The 13,902-nt window shown below is 65.5% G+C and overlaps 3 protein-coding genes across 4 annotated transcripts in view; 2 read left to right on the forward strand and 1 right to left on the reverse strand.

The window, feature by feature from the left end:
• Positions 1–207: 207 nt before the first annotated feature.
• On the reverse strand, positions 208–2,042 carry CHLRE_17g744747v5 (uncharacterized protein). 2 transcript variants are annotated; one of them, XM_043072722.1, is made up of 4 exons: positions 1,921–2,042; positions 1,522–1,668; positions 904–975; positions 208–716 (listed from the first exon to the last, which is right to left on the reverse strand). In XM_043072722.1, the coding sequence occupies exon 4, from the start codon at positions 618–620 to the stop codon at positions 444–446; it is 177 nt and encodes a 58-aa protein (XP_042915181.1). In that variant the 5' UTR covers positions 621–716; positions 904–975; positions 1,522–1,668; positions 1,921–2,042; the 3' UTR covers positions 208–443. The 2 variants fall into 2 exon arrangements, with proteins under 2 accessions (XP_042915181.1, XP_042915180.1); XM_043072721.1 differs by having other exon boundaries at positions 904–1,121; positions 1,921–2,002.
• Positions 2,043–2,372: 330 nt separating this feature from the next.
• Positions 2,373–10,830, forward strand: CHLRE_17g744797v5 (uncharacterized protein). The gene is made up of 8 exons (XM_043072723.1): positions 2,373–2,467; positions 2,538–2,660; positions 2,739–3,165; positions 3,329–3,730; positions 3,875–6,632; positions 7,052–8,147; positions 8,554–8,787; positions 9,105–10,830. Exons 1-8 carry the CDS (start codon positions 2,429–2,431, stop codon positions 9,216–9,218), a joined length of 5,193 nt encoding a protein of 1,730 aa, XP_042915182.1. The 5' UTR covers positions 2,373–2,428; the 3' UTR covers positions 9,219–10,830.
• A 412-nt stretch (positions 10,831–11,242) lies between these two features.
• CHLRE_17g744847v5 (uncharacterized protein) overlaps positions 11,243–13,902 on the forward strand; it is a 13,062-nt gene continuing 10,402 nt past the window's right edge. The window contains exons 1-5 of the mRNA XM_043072724.1: positions 11,243–11,483; positions 11,628–11,777; positions 12,953–13,041; positions 13,381–13,462; positions 13,720–13,788. Of these exons, the coding sequence (XP_042915183.1) occupies positions 11,454–11,483; positions 11,628–11,777; positions 12,953–13,041; positions 13,381–13,462; positions 13,720–13,788 (420 nt within the window). The 5' untranslated portion in view covers positions 11,243–11,453. The remainder of the gene's footprint in view (positions 11,484–11,627; positions 11,778–12,952; positions 13,042–13,380; positions 13,463–13,719; positions 13,789–13,902) is intronic.

The following is a 13,902-nucleotide window of genomic DNA, read 5'->3' on the forward strand; positions in this document are numbered from 1 at the left end:
CGCGCGCAGCTACGCTGCCTGGCACCGTATGAGGGGTCCGGTCTGCTACATCCTGCGTGTGTAGTTGTCAAAAGACGCGCACTGACGGGGGCTATACTGCCTCCCCGGAGGCCTTGCAAATCCCCGCATCCGACCATGCATCCGCCAATTCCAACCGTGGGCCGCGATTGACCTGCCTGTGCTGGTGCGGTGCATATGCTGGTGATGTGATGTCGGTGATTACAGCATCCGCGGCCACTTCAGGTTCTCCTGGTCTCGGGGTTAGCGGGGCCCTCGGCCTCCCCCCCCCCCGCAGTCCAGGCGCCGCGCCCCCCCCGCACGGAGCGGCCACACAGGACCGCCTTCGCCCAATGCGTTTGCGACACTTGGTGTCAGCTGGCGGCGTGTAAGGGGCTATCGACCGCCGAAGCGGCCTCCCCTCGTCGAGAAATAGAACTACCTATCTAGCCATATGCGCCGCCGCCCAGCTGCACAGCGCGCGGCTGCCGCGGCAGCACCGGTGGCAGCACGTGCCGCCGTCCCCCTTGCCGCTGCTCGTGCCGCTGTGCCAGGCGCGTGCCTGCGTCCACCTCCTCCACCGCCGCCGCCGCCGTCCCCGCCACCGCCGGCTGCTCCTCCATCGCCGCGGTCGGGGCGCGTGAGCGCCGCCGGCCACGGCAGTCCCTCCTCCTGGCAGTAGGCGGTGATGAGGCGGATGTGCGTTGGTGTCGCGGTTCCTGTAGGAGTCCACACGGCATTAGCACGGAGGGTTTTAGGGTTTTAGGGTTGGGTTCCTGTCCACCCTGCCCCTTGTCCTGTCCACCCTGCTCGCCCTTGTCATGTCCACCCTGTACCCGGGCTGCAGCCATACTACCCGGGCTGCACCCATACTACCAGGGCTGAACTCATACTACCCCCACTTACCAGACTGTTCCGCAGCCGTTGCACTCTAGAACAGCACGTCGCCGCGTCCCGTTGTGTGGCAGGATGGAGCTTCTGCATCGCCCGCAGGCCGCAGTTGGAGCAGACCTGCTCGGAACAAGTCATACACAGAGGCCACGTGGAGGAGGACAGCGCGGCGCCGCCTTCAAAGCGGCGCCGGCGCGCAGGTTGAGACCTGCCGGTGTTGTCTGGTTAGCGACCTGTGCTGACGAGCATGGCGTAGCGGGCAGTCGGCTGCAGCGGCAGGGGTGTTTTCCTTGCTGTCTGGTTGGCCTGCTGCCTGCTGCACTAGTGCTTGATAGCTGGGCGCAACTGGGCACATATGGCGGGCGGTGCCTGTACACACCGACCCCGGCTATGTCCGGGAGATGAGGCTAGTATCGGAACCTTCGGCCTCAGACGTAGGACGTGGCGTGGGCTCAGCCCCTTTTCCCGTGACCGGGGAACACTTGTCTTGTTCGCTCACACCACGCCACACCACGCTCCGAAATCTATCTGGTACAGCATGGCTCTTCCCTTAACGAAGAAGGAAGGAGCCCCGTGGCCAGCAGCATCACTTGGATGGCGTATTTATGCTTCACATGGGGGGGCCACGCTCACCTTGGAGGTGCAGTACTCGTCGATGTTGACCACCTTGGCCGCGTCGCAGCGCGGCAGCAGCTGCTGCGTTGCCTTGTGCGGGCCGCGGCTGGGACGGCTAATGCAGAACTGGTGGCCGGTGCTGGCGTTGCCGTAGCCAACCGTCAGCTGCAGACGCGCACAGTGGAGCGGTGAGTACACAAAAGCAGCATTTTGTGTTGCTACCATACCAGGATACCAATAGCAAGATGCGGATACGGATCATCCTTATTTAAGGCGACATGGGGAAACACTGCGTGGGGTGCTCGAACGGGTTCCCCAACATCGTTTTGCACTTCATCCCTTCGGGGTTCCGGGAGCTCTACATGTATGTGTGCGTGTGGCTATAAGGTGGCAAGCAGTTCATGCGCGCTTCCCTACCTCTTCAACACCGGAGGCTGGCGGTGACTTATCCCGGGCCGCCGTGCCAGCCGTGCACGCACGGGCGGGTGGGCGCTATCAGTACCGTTATGGAATGGCGCATATCTGCACGGTGAACGAAGGACAATGATCAGTGCTGTAGATCGCTGGGCGCCGGCAATGTCTGAACGAAGGGCCGGCGCGAGTTATCGGAATGCCAAGGGAGCCGCCCTGTGGGGCGCGGGAGAGGAGCAGCGTCCTCGCAGCGTGCCGTCGTGGTGCAGTGGTATCGGGACTTGGTGGCCCTCCTGGCATAAATGTAGCCCCTGTATTGCACGAAACGTAACACATATCTAGCGTTTGGAAGAAGGTGCGCATGCGCTGCTGCAGCCTTGTTAACACGTCCTTGCATGATGGAGGGGGCGATCTTCCTCCCCGCACCAAGCTGCCCTTGGTACTCTCTATAGGCGACACACGAGAACATCAATACCAACTATCCTAAGCACGAAATGGACGCTTTACGTGTAGAATGCAGAAATGCAGAAATGACTCGTCGGGAGTAGCGCAGGTGCGCAGCTGCACACTGCAAAGATTTATGCTGTAAAACAGGTGCACTTACGCGTCTGTTCCTCCTGTAGGTTCTGTGCGAAGAAGAGCAAGACCGGTCTTCACCAGCTCAGCGCCTAGTATTTGGAGCAAGTGCTAGCCTTGAGCCTCCTAGCGACCAGTCTCCTTTGATAGCAGAGCTTTCGTCCTGCCAGGTGAGTGCTGGCGATTGCACGTCGACAGGGACCAAGCATAGCCGTTCTAAGCACTTTTATTGTGCTGCCTATGTGCAGAGCGTGATATATCAGGACTCACGCGCTCTTGGGCGCCTGGTTCGGCCCCGCGTGGTGCTCGATTCGCACAGCGAGTGCCCGTCCACGCTGCGGGCGTCGCTCATTTACGACTATTGGCAGCCATCGATTGACTGCAAGCTAGCTCCGGAGCAGCACCTGCGCATTCCGTTGGACGCAGCTTATCGGACCACATCTGCGTTCTTCTTGTCTACTTTCCTTACCCGTACTGGAGGGCAGGGGGGCGTCATTGCCTTGCCCGGTAGGCAGGAGTGGTCTGGAAGCCGGACAGCGGCGGCCGTCAGCCAGGAGGTGCAGCGGCAACAGTATTTTGCCCAAGCACGGCGGGCTTGGGAGGAGAGCGAGGGCAAGCACAGCCAAAGCCGGCATCCTCTTGCTCGTAGTGACGCGGAGTTTACGCTTGAGACAGGTGCGGGATGATCAGGGTCGAGCGCGGCTCCGTGGCGGGTTGAATTGGGGGAATTCGCTTGCCACAACCTGTCGCCGGCGGGACTGCCTAGTATGTTCTTGGTTCGAGATTCTTATTTTGGCCTTGTTTCGCGCGATAGATCTGGCTGGTCCTCAACGCGCAGGCCAGGAGTGGGCAGCATCGTCGCTGGCGCTAACGTTTAACACCAGCGCGGAGCTTCCGTGGCTGCAGCGTGTAATCCTGAAGCTACTGGTGGTACCGAAGGCGCCCGTTGATGTCAACGGCAGCGCGGCGGAGCAACCTAGCACCGAGCAAGGGACTGTAGCTATGGCGACTGCGTCCGCGACGCAGCCCGTGCCACAAGCGCACGTCGCGCGGAGGCGCACAGCAGATGGGGGGCCAGAAGCCGCGGAGGAAGGACAGGCGCTGGAGCAGCCGCCGACAGCGGCTGCTGGCGGGCCGCCAGTGGCCGAGGGGGGTGCGCCTGCACCGCCGGCAGGCGGACCCGTGACAGCAGGTGTAGCGATGCCGAATGGCGTCGCCTCTGCTTCGGGGTCACCAACAGGTGGGTCAATGCATCGGTAATAATCCACAGTTGGGGCACGCCGCGGTCTAGCGGGCAGGAGGCCATGCACGGGGGCATGCATGGGCTAATCCAATGTTCGCCTGCTCTAGCTCTGACTGAGGCCTTGCTTTCATTGCTTGACAGGGGGTTCGAGCGGCCGACAGCAGCCGGGCTCGCAGTCAGGCACCAGCGGCGGCGCAGGAGGTGATTCGCACGGCAGTGACGGCGAAGCGGACGGCGCGGGTGGCCGCGGTCCGCAAGGTGGCGGCCTCGGCGGCGGCGCCGGTCGGGGGACCGGGGCAAGCGGCGGCAGTGGTGGCAGCGGCAGCGGCAGTGGGAACGGCGGCGATCGCGAGGGTCCGGGACGAGAACGCAGCGGCGCGGACCAGGGCGGGCAAGGCGACAAGGCGGCGCGCAAGCAGAAGGCCAAGCGCGAGTCTGAGGTCTCGGAGGGCGAGGCCCTGGCGGTCGCTGCCGACGTGCAGTCGCCGCCGATGATTGGGGAGGATGTGCGGGTGATGGCGTCCGGTAGCCTCAGCGACCGTGACACCACAGGGCCACGGTCGCAGGCGGAGGGCGGCGGCTGTGCGCCGGCGGCGGCCGCAGCAGGCGCCAGCGACAAGCCCGCGCATGCCAACGAGCCGCAGGGGCCGCGCAAGGGCGGCAAGCAGCAGCAGCATCAGCAGCAGCAGCAGGCCGGCGGCTGTCCGCCGGCCGAGCCCAAGCCGACGGTCAAGTTGATACCTGAGAGCAGCGCCAGCGGCGGCTCGGAGAAGCGCGCGCCAAGTTCAGTGCCTGGGCATTGCGGCGGCGACTTGAACGCTACTGCAACGCGGCAGGGTATCGCCGCGGCTTGCACCAGCGGGTGCTGCGAAGGCGAACCGGCCTCGGACTCCTGCACCTTGCAAGACCAGCAGCCGTTCTCAGGCGCCGCGGTCTCTGCTACGGCGCCTGTCCTTTCGGTAGCCGCGCCCGCAGATCCGTGCGCGCGCGCATCCGCGGCCGTCCCCAGCGTTGACGTTGCGTCGCCAGCCGCGACAGGCAGCGGCCGCCCCGCGGCACCAGCACCAGCAGCGTTGGTCTCGCCGCAGACTGGCTCCAGAGCCGCGCCCTCGGCGCCTGCGGCCTCGCAGTTGCAGCAGCAGCCACCACGGGCGCCGCCCCAGGCGAACGGCACCCCTTGGCAGTCATCGTCCTCCGCGTCGTCGTCCTCGCCGCCGCAGGCGCAGCAGCCACATGCCGGCAAGGGCGCGCCCGCGGAGCCGCATCCGGCCGGCGCGTACCCGCACCCCGCCATGCCCGCCATGCACCCACCCGGCCCGCAGCAGCTGCACCACGGCGGCCACGCCGGGCACCCGCCCATGCCCAACGGCAAGCTCCGCAACGGCGAGGTGCTCGACCCAGCCGGGCTCCTCCCGCCGCAGCTGCTGCCCTTCCTAGGCGCCTTCTCGCCCCAGGGCCACAGCCCCTCCGCCGGCACGTCGCCGCCCGTGTATGGTGGCGGCGGCGGCGGCGGCGGCGGCCCGGGGCACGGTGGCCCAGGTGGGCCCGGGTACCCCAACGGCATGGACGTGGCGCTGCTGCAGCAGCTGCTGATGGCGCAGCAACACGGGCAGCACGGCGGTGGCGGCAACAGCGGCAGTGGCGGCGCTACCGGCGGCGCAGGCGGCTACGGCTGGCAGCAGCAGCAGCAGCAGCAGCACTCGAACATGTACCCGCACCAGGCCGGGCCAACGCAGCAGCAGCAACAGCAGCAGCAAGCCGCGCAGGCGCAGGCAGTGCAGGCGCAGATCATGCACGCACAGCAGCAGCTGCTGCAGCAACACATCTTGCAACAAACGGCCGCCGCAGCTGCGGCGCAGCAGCAACAGCAGCACCACCACCACCACCAGCATCAGGGGCACCACGTGCCGCAAGGGCTGGGGCAACATGGCCTTGCGGCGTCGGAGTTGCCGACGGACGTGGCCGGCGCTGGGCCTGGCGACGTCGCAGACGACGTTGGGCTAGGTCACACGCTCATGCCGCCGCCCATACACGCGCCGCTGCCCTCCCTCGCAGCCTCGCAGCAGCAGCATCAAGCGCCCATGAGCGCGGGCGCGGGCGACGCGGCCGCGGCTGGTGGCGTTGCGTGGGACGGCGTTGTGGTGCCGTCGACACGCAGCGAGCCGTCGTCGGCGGTGGCGCAGCCGCCTGTGGAGCGCGTGGGCCCGCCGCCGCCGCGAGTGCAGAGCCAGGGCAACATCCTGGGTTCACAGCAAGGAGGCGGCGGTGGCGGCGGCGGCGGCGGTGGCGGGCGCAACGGTGACGGAGGGCGGCGCGGTGAGGGCGGCGCGGCGGGGCGCGACGCCTCCTACCGCGGCGGCCGCACCAGCTTCAACGGCCAGGCAGGAGCAGCCGGGCCCATGCCAGGCGGTGGCGGTGGCGGTGGTGGGGGCGGTTCGGGGCAAGGGGCTGGGCCGAATCAGCAAGGCGGCTTCAACAACCGATCGTTCAACACAGGCGGAGGCGGCGGTGGGGGCGGCAACACGCGTCAGCACGGCAGCGGCTCGCACCCGTTTATCCGCGGTGGCGGCGGCGGCGGCGGCAACAACCGCTTCGCCGAGCCTGGCGGCGGCGGCCACGGCGGCTCGGCGGACAGCAGCCGCCCCTCCTCGCGCGGCCCCGGCATGGGGCCGCACGGCGGCGGCGGCCGCCACGGGCACGGCGGCGAGGGGATGCTGCCTGGGCCGCCCGACACCATCTCGCTGCCCGACCCCAAGGGCTCCTGCGACCTGGACCGCTTCATCAGCCAGGTGGAGCCGGTGCTGGCCTGCGACCCCGCCAAGCCGCTGCAGCAGGCGCTGCAGGAGCTGCGGCTGCGCGACCTGTGGAGCTTCTACTTCGAGCCCAGCCTGTACGGCAGGTGAGCGCGGGGCAGCGGGAGGCAGCAGGATGGATGGACAAAGAAGGGGGCTGGGGACGGGGAAGGGCGAGTCGTGGAGGCGGCGAGGGCCCTGCGGCTGGACGACGCATGGACGAAAAGCACGCTAGGGGTTGACGCGTAGGGGTTGACGCAGCATTGTAGGGGTGTTGTTGGTGACGGCGGTTGTACCGGCACACCCGAGACCCTTTCCGGAAAACGGCCGAGCTTTGCAAGGCCACTTCGACAAGGCTGGGGTTGTGTTGCTGGGGTTGTGTTGCTGCAGGATCCCGTGTCTTGCACTGGGCCCCATGCTCTCGCCCTCACCCACACCCTAAAGCGTGACCAACTTCCGCCCCTCATCCTGAACCCCACTGAACCCCACTGCCACCCCATGGTGCCGCCCCCACCGCCGCTCACAGGGAGGTGTTCACGCTGGGCGGCCACCGCGGCGCCTCCAACTCCTACTTCGTGCCCTACCTGTCAGCCATCCAGATATTCACCAAGGCCGGTCCCGGTGACGTGGGCGGCACCAACCGCCTGTACGTCAGTGAGGACAGCTGCGGCTGGCCGCGCCACATGCACCTCAAGTTCGAGTACTTTGAACACGAGCTGCCCTTCAACCGCCTCCCGCTGTACGACCAAATTGAGGCGCTGTCCACCGCGATGGCGGCCAAGGCAGCCGCGGCGCAGGCCCAGGCGGCAGCCGCCGCGGCTGCCGCTTCCGCGGCGGCGCCCGGTGTAGGCAGCCCGGGGAGCACAGATGGCAGCGGCGCTGAGGCCGCCGCGGCGGCAGCGCCGCAGGCAGGCCCCAGCCCAGCTGAGCGGGAGATGAATGGTCCTGCAGGGTCGGACGAGGCAGCTGCAGCGGCTGGGTCAGCAAGCGCGGCAGAAGGCGAGGAGGGCGGGACGGCTGCCGGCGAGGTGGCTGCCGAGGTTGGCAAAGCGGCAGAGGCCTCCAAGGCCGCAAGCCCCGAACAGGCTCGTCAGCAGCAGGCGCAGCCTGGCGCTGCAGCGGAGGCCGCCGAGCCCGGCGCAGCTTCATCCGCAGGTGCCGAGCCGAGCGCGGACGCCGAGAGCGATGCAGCGGCCGTGAAGACGCCTGCGCCCACAAAAAAGGCGCCGTCTGTGGCCAGTAGCGGCGGCGAGGCTACCGCAGGCGCTGCCTCGGCAGCCTCCTCCGCAGCCGACAGCCCGGCCGGCCCCGCCTCCGGCGGCGCAGCCGCCGCCACCAGCGCAGCCGGAGGCTCACCCGCCGCCTCCACCGCCTCCAGCTCTGGCGCCGCCGCCGCGGATCCCGCTGGATCCAGGCTGCTGTACGACATGCGGCTCCTGGATCTGCACCCCGCCTCCTGGTTCGCGGTGGCCTGGTACCCTGTGTACCGCATCCCGGACGCGCCGCTGTATGCGCGCTTCCTGACCTTCCACTCCTTCGGGCCGCTGGTGGAGTCGATGCGCAACGTGCACGAGCGCCTGGCCATGGGGCAGCTGGGGCCCTACAGCCACCTCACGTTGCCGGTGAGCGCGGCGGAGGAGCGGGAGGGATGGGAGGGGTGTAGCATTGGGCGGGAGGGTTGTAGCATTGGGTGGGAGGGGACATGGGAAATGGGTGAAGGGGGGGGGCCGTTGGCGATCCTATTGAGTTCGTTCCATCAGTTTCGAGAAGGCTGGTGTTGAGGTGTGGCGCCGGGGACAGGGCGCTGCGTGTGGACCTGGGAGCAGGCTATCTCGGAATGGGTCCTGATGCAGACAAAGGAGAGATAGGCTAGATAGCGCGTATTCGTTACTCCCCGACGCCGGATTGCTCCTTGTTCGCGTCACCTCTGACCCGGCCGCGTCTGCGCAATGCCACGCCTGTCCATTGCCGCCATGTCCCAAACTGACCAGCCATGCCTGGACCCTCCCCACCCGGGCTGCTGCGCAGGTGGTGGGCCTGATCTGGTACAACATGCAGGGGGAGCGCTGGATGGAGCCGCTGGACGAGTCCGCGGCAGCGGCCCAGATGGCGGGCGGCGGCGGGGCGCACGGCCCGCCGCCGCCGCCGCCGTCCGGCCCGGGCGGCAGCATGGCGGCGTCGCCCACACAGCGGCCGCCGCGCGGCGGGCGGCACGGCGCTGGCACGGACATGTGGTACCAGCACCTGCTCAACCAGCTGCAGGTGGGCGGCGAGGGTTTTAGGCGGGGCGGGGGGATGGGGCGTTTTGTGTCGTCTAACATTATGAGGCGCAGTGAGAGAGAGCTATGGGAGCAGACAGGAAGGGATGGTTGGGTTGGGGTTGGGGGCGAGGACAGGGTCAGCGCGACACGCCACTGCCAGGCATGGCTGGGCGGCATCGCATGGACCCAGGCCCCAATCGTACCCTGTGGTGTGTTTAGCAGCATGTCTTTAACAAAGGCGCCGCCATCCCCTTACGCACACTCACCCACCTCCACTGATCATGAATGCAACCCCCACCCACCCCCGCTCACCTGCAGGGTAACGCGGATCGGCTGGCTCGTGGCCTGAACCTCAAGGTGCTGGGGCAGCACGGCGCGGAGGAGGTGCGGCTGCGGGTGCCCGACTACGAGTTCTTCAGGGCCCGCGCATGAGCACGTGCGGGTGGCTTGAGCATGTGTGGCTCACAGCGACACCGCGGCGGGGGCGGCAGCGTGGACAGCTTCGCCAGCCCCAGCAGCGCGCCGGGTGCAGCAGGCGCGGCAGCGCCTGAATACGGGCCGTGCCAGCCCTGGAGATAAGAGCGGGAGCAGCGGCAAGCGAGCGCACACCCGTGGTGCAAAGGCGATGCCATGCGGCTTGGCAGAGCACTCTGCCGCGCAGCGGCGCATGTGATGGGTGCTGAGCGACAGCGCGCACCGACATCATACTTCGCGCGTGGTCCTTGGTTCCCAAGCGTGCAGCGGCCGTCACTTATGCTGCTGCGCATGTGTGCTGCGTGGATGGGGCGCGGTGCTGGGTTAGGGTGGCAGGGCTCCACCTCCCAGCCGCTTCCAACTCTGTGGCCGGCCGTGTGATGCTGCTCGCATGGGCAGTGCCGTGCGCTCTGCCCGTGGGAGCTCGCCCTACCCGTGGATACCGGGCTAATGATCGTCTCCTCCGCATGCCGCGCCGGGTGGGACAGACGTTTCTAAGAGAAGATATATGCGCGAGATAACAGCACTTGAGGTGCCCGGGGGCAACGTGTGGCGGCTAACAGACCAGCGCTGCCTGCCTGGCACGTAGGTTGCACGGCTGCGATATTGCACCCAAGCGCGAGCCCAAGGCCGTGCAGGTCCTGCCGTCAATGGCTCCGTGTGTGTGCGTGTGCCGACATGCCAATGCATTCCAGTTAGGTACAAACACCGAGTGGCTTCGGCACCGTGAGTGGTGCTGCCGTGGTTAGTATGTGTGTGCGTGTTGCGTCTGCAACATGTGGGGGCAAGGTGCCAGTATGGATGAGGCATGAAGGAGGTACGCGTAGAATGCCTTGTCGAGGAAGCAGCAGGCGGTGCAGCGCTGGAGTGGTAGGCCGTACACCCTTGCCGGCGGCACTCGCTGTCTGTCCGATTTCCTGAAGGGTGTTGTAGAGCGCATAGGTTTCGCCATAATTAGCCCCACGCCACGGCCGCAGAGGGCAGGATTGCGCGCGGGATGATTTTGCTGACAAAGGCATTTGGATCAGACCAGGACATGCTAAGAGAGAAGAGTAGCTGGGAAACGGTGTTTGGGTTTGTGTGCTCGCGTGTATGTATGTGCTTATTTGGGTGGGTTGCACTCAAGGGATACAAACCTTACCGTTACCGGCCCACAGTTACGTAGACCGGCCCACCGTTACGTAGACCGGAGGGATGTCGAGGCGGTGCGTCAGGTAAGCTTGGCGCAGATTCCGGAGGGGCGCGGGCCTGGAATCTTCCTGTCTCCGGCACTCGCACTGCCCGGCCCCCATGCACGACTATGGGACCTATCAACGTTTTTGCTTTCATTGCGTGTTGTGGTGTGTGTGGGTCTGTGTTTCCGTTTCGACCGGGCGTGCATAAGACTGTTGTGATGGTGTGCTGCAAACAGCAGGCGAGTTGCGCCTCGTGCGCAAAACGAAACATGCTTGCAAGGGGCAGTGCACTGTGCAAGGGGGCGAACACATGCCGAGCCACCGCCACGGCACACGGCAAAGTCGGGGCTTTAAGCGCCCCTTGATTCTTTTTCCTGCTGTAAGCTGGCCCCTTCCTCCCGCGCCGTAAGGCGTTTCCAGAGAATGGTGTTGTCAGCGCACATACTGATGATTTCCTAGTACAAGTAAGACCAGAGGGGTGGACTGGGTCGTGAGAAGCAGTGTCCGGGGGGTGTGGCTAGCGCATGTTCTGCACACAGGTGCACACCGGTGGTGACCTAGTTGCAGTTGAAGCGGCACTGCACTATCCCTACCAGTAACAGCCCCTGAAGATGGGCTCCGGGGGTGGGCGCCTGAGGGCGTTCTTCTTACAGCATGAGGCATGGGCATGAGGGGACTCGGGGCATTCGCACGGGATTTGCCGTGGCTCGGGCGGCGAGCTGAAGTCCAGGCTGGAGTCGCGCGCCAGCACATCCATGCACGTGTACTTGGCTAGAATGCTCATATTATAATACTTACTGCTGTTTTCCAAAAGCACCGATTGCAGTCGTCGTCTCTCGCCTCAGCGCGCTTTGACTTTATTCTGGCTTTTGACCGATAGACCTCACCTTCACATTACAATGTGTTAGTATATCATATCGTGACATTTCAGGTATTCTACCTACGCTGCGCTGTGTTAGGGCTTGGGGCCAGGGCCAAGTGGCGCTTTGGGGACCCTGGCCCCTCGGTATCTTTAAGGATGGCGGAAACAACTGACTTAGCAGAGCAGGCGAGTCTGGGCTTCGGGCGACCCAGGCCCTCGGCGCAAGGCGTGTGTGGGCTCCCTGTCCGTGCCCCTTGCAACTCGCGCACACCCCTGTACTCTTGCTTTGACGCCCCGCGCACCCCTGAAATGTCGCGCACGAAACTCCAGGCTCTGTCCGCCAAGGAGCAGGGCCTGATAGAAGTGATAAAGCTGCTACAGCACCCCGAGGACCTTTCGCGCCTGGCTGACATCACGACCGAGTATGAGTCGCGGCACCGGAGCGCGAAGGCCACCCTCAGCGCTATGGTGCAGTCGCAGGTGCGGGAATTGGAAAACCTGGGCGAACGGGTGTGGGAGTGTTGCATGTAAGAAGGAAACAGGCAACGGAGGCCGGGGCAGGGAGCGGGGCGGGTGGGGGTGGGCGGGAAGGCCACGCTGGCAGGCCCGGTGGAAGGCCATCGGGTGCTGCGTGCCGCTTTTACAAACTCAGCCTCCAAACCCAGCCCCCTTCCCGTAACATCATGGGCTCCCAAGCACACATGCCGCGCCGCGCTCCCAAACGCACACACACACACACACACACACACACACACACACACACACACACACACACACACACACACACACACACACACACACACACACACACACACACACACACACACACACACACACACACACACACACACCAGCTCGTCACGAACAGCCGACGCGGCCACTGCGGCCGCGAGCATGCCTAGCCTCGGTGCCGCCGTGGAGTGGGGAGCGGGAGGCCAGCTCCCGCCAGCCCACGGCGCACACACGTCACACGCACACACACCAGCTTGACACGCGTCTGGAAACGCTGCAACCGCCGCCCGCCACGTCCCCCATGCAGCCTCGACCCCGTTTAGTCGCAGTGCCACCGCTAACTCGCCCTCTTCCAATAGTGTTATTGTACTTAGTGGGCGGGATTTGGGACGCGTGATACCTAGCTTGTCTGCTGCACGCCGCCTCTCTTATCGCCGTTGCCATTCACATGCCCGTGACACTTCCTCGCTGCCGCCCTATGCCCATGCTTCCACCTTTGCCTATAGGTGAGCTCGACTACGACCAGCGGGCGGGAATCCGGGAATTAGGCGTGCTGGGTAAACGTTGTTTAGCGCGCCCAGGGTGCGGAGCATGGACGCATACAGGTGCATCGCGGGGTCAGGCCGAATGGTCGCCCGTGGGGTTCCAGGCTTATCGCGGGTAAGTATGACTACCTGGGTCACGACAGTCACGCGACGCTCGGTAAAATGGTGGGTATCGGTAAGTAACTCCGTCGCGTCATTGGGCGGGCTTTCGTTTCGTTTTTTAACACACACACACACACACACACACACACACACACACACACACACACACACACACACACACACACACACAGTCCTACGCGTAATGTTTTCCTTGTGCTCTTTAACACACACACACACACACACACACACACACACACACACACACACACACGCCAGGTTGAGGCGACCCGCCTGGGCATGGACTTGCTGGAGCGGGCGCACCGCCACATCACAAAGCTGCAGGCGGCGCTGGACCGCATCGACAAGTGCGTGCGGGCTGACGGGCTGACGTGCCGACGTGCTGCCGGGCCGACGTGCTGACGGGCTGACGTGCTGCCGGGCTGACGTGCTGCCGTGCCGACGGGCTGCCGTGCTAGGACCACAGCCGCTACTGCATTCGGGCGCGGGAGAGGGGAGGGGTTTGCACGGGCAGGCGGATGGTGCGGTGCGGGCAGCGGCGGGGGTGGTGGAGGCGGGGGTGAAGGCAGCTCACAAATGAGGCAGTAATCGAAGGGAGTGAGCCCCAAATGTGCCCCGTGCTGGCACCGCATGCCTCAAAGAAGAAACCCTCGCGCGCTGTGCTGTGTGGCGGGCTGCCGGTCCAGGCTGTGTGCCGAGTGTGCAGACCTGGTCCACCACCACGACAAGATCAAGCTGCTGGCGCTCACACACGGCAACGTCAAGAAGGTGAGTGGCGGCGGCGTTGTGTGCTGGGGGGGGGGGGCGCCTGCAGCTCGCACCGCGCTTGCGGTGCATCAGTGCCTGCTCCGCCCTGCCGCACCGCCGTCCCTTCGTGTTTCTTGTGGCTCACTGGGCATGGTCAACCCTAACTCCGCACTACTCTTTCCCTAGCCTGCCTGCATAACCCCCTTTCCCTTCCTTATACAAACCAACATCCCTCTAACACACACACACACACACATACACGCACACAACTCCCACAGGTGCTGTCGGAGATTGAGGACATTGTGGACCTGCCCTACCGCGCAGACCACTGTTGGGAGCTGCTGGAGGTGGGCGCGGGGGTGGGGGGCACAGGGCGGGGGGCGCGGGGGGGGGGGGAGGAGTGGCGTAGGTGCGGTTGTGGAGGGGGTAGTGGAGTGGGTGGTGGAAGGGGGCGGGGAGGG

This window comes from Chlamydomonas reinhardtii, chromosome 17, assembly GCF_000002595.2.
Source record: "Chlamydomonas reinhardtii strain CC-503 cw92 mt+ chromosome 17, whole genome shotgun sequence".
Lineage (NCBI taxonomy): Eukaryota > Viridiplantae > Chlorophyta > Chlorophyceae > Chlamydomonadales > Chlamydomonadaceae > Chlamydomonas > Chlamydomonas reinhardtii.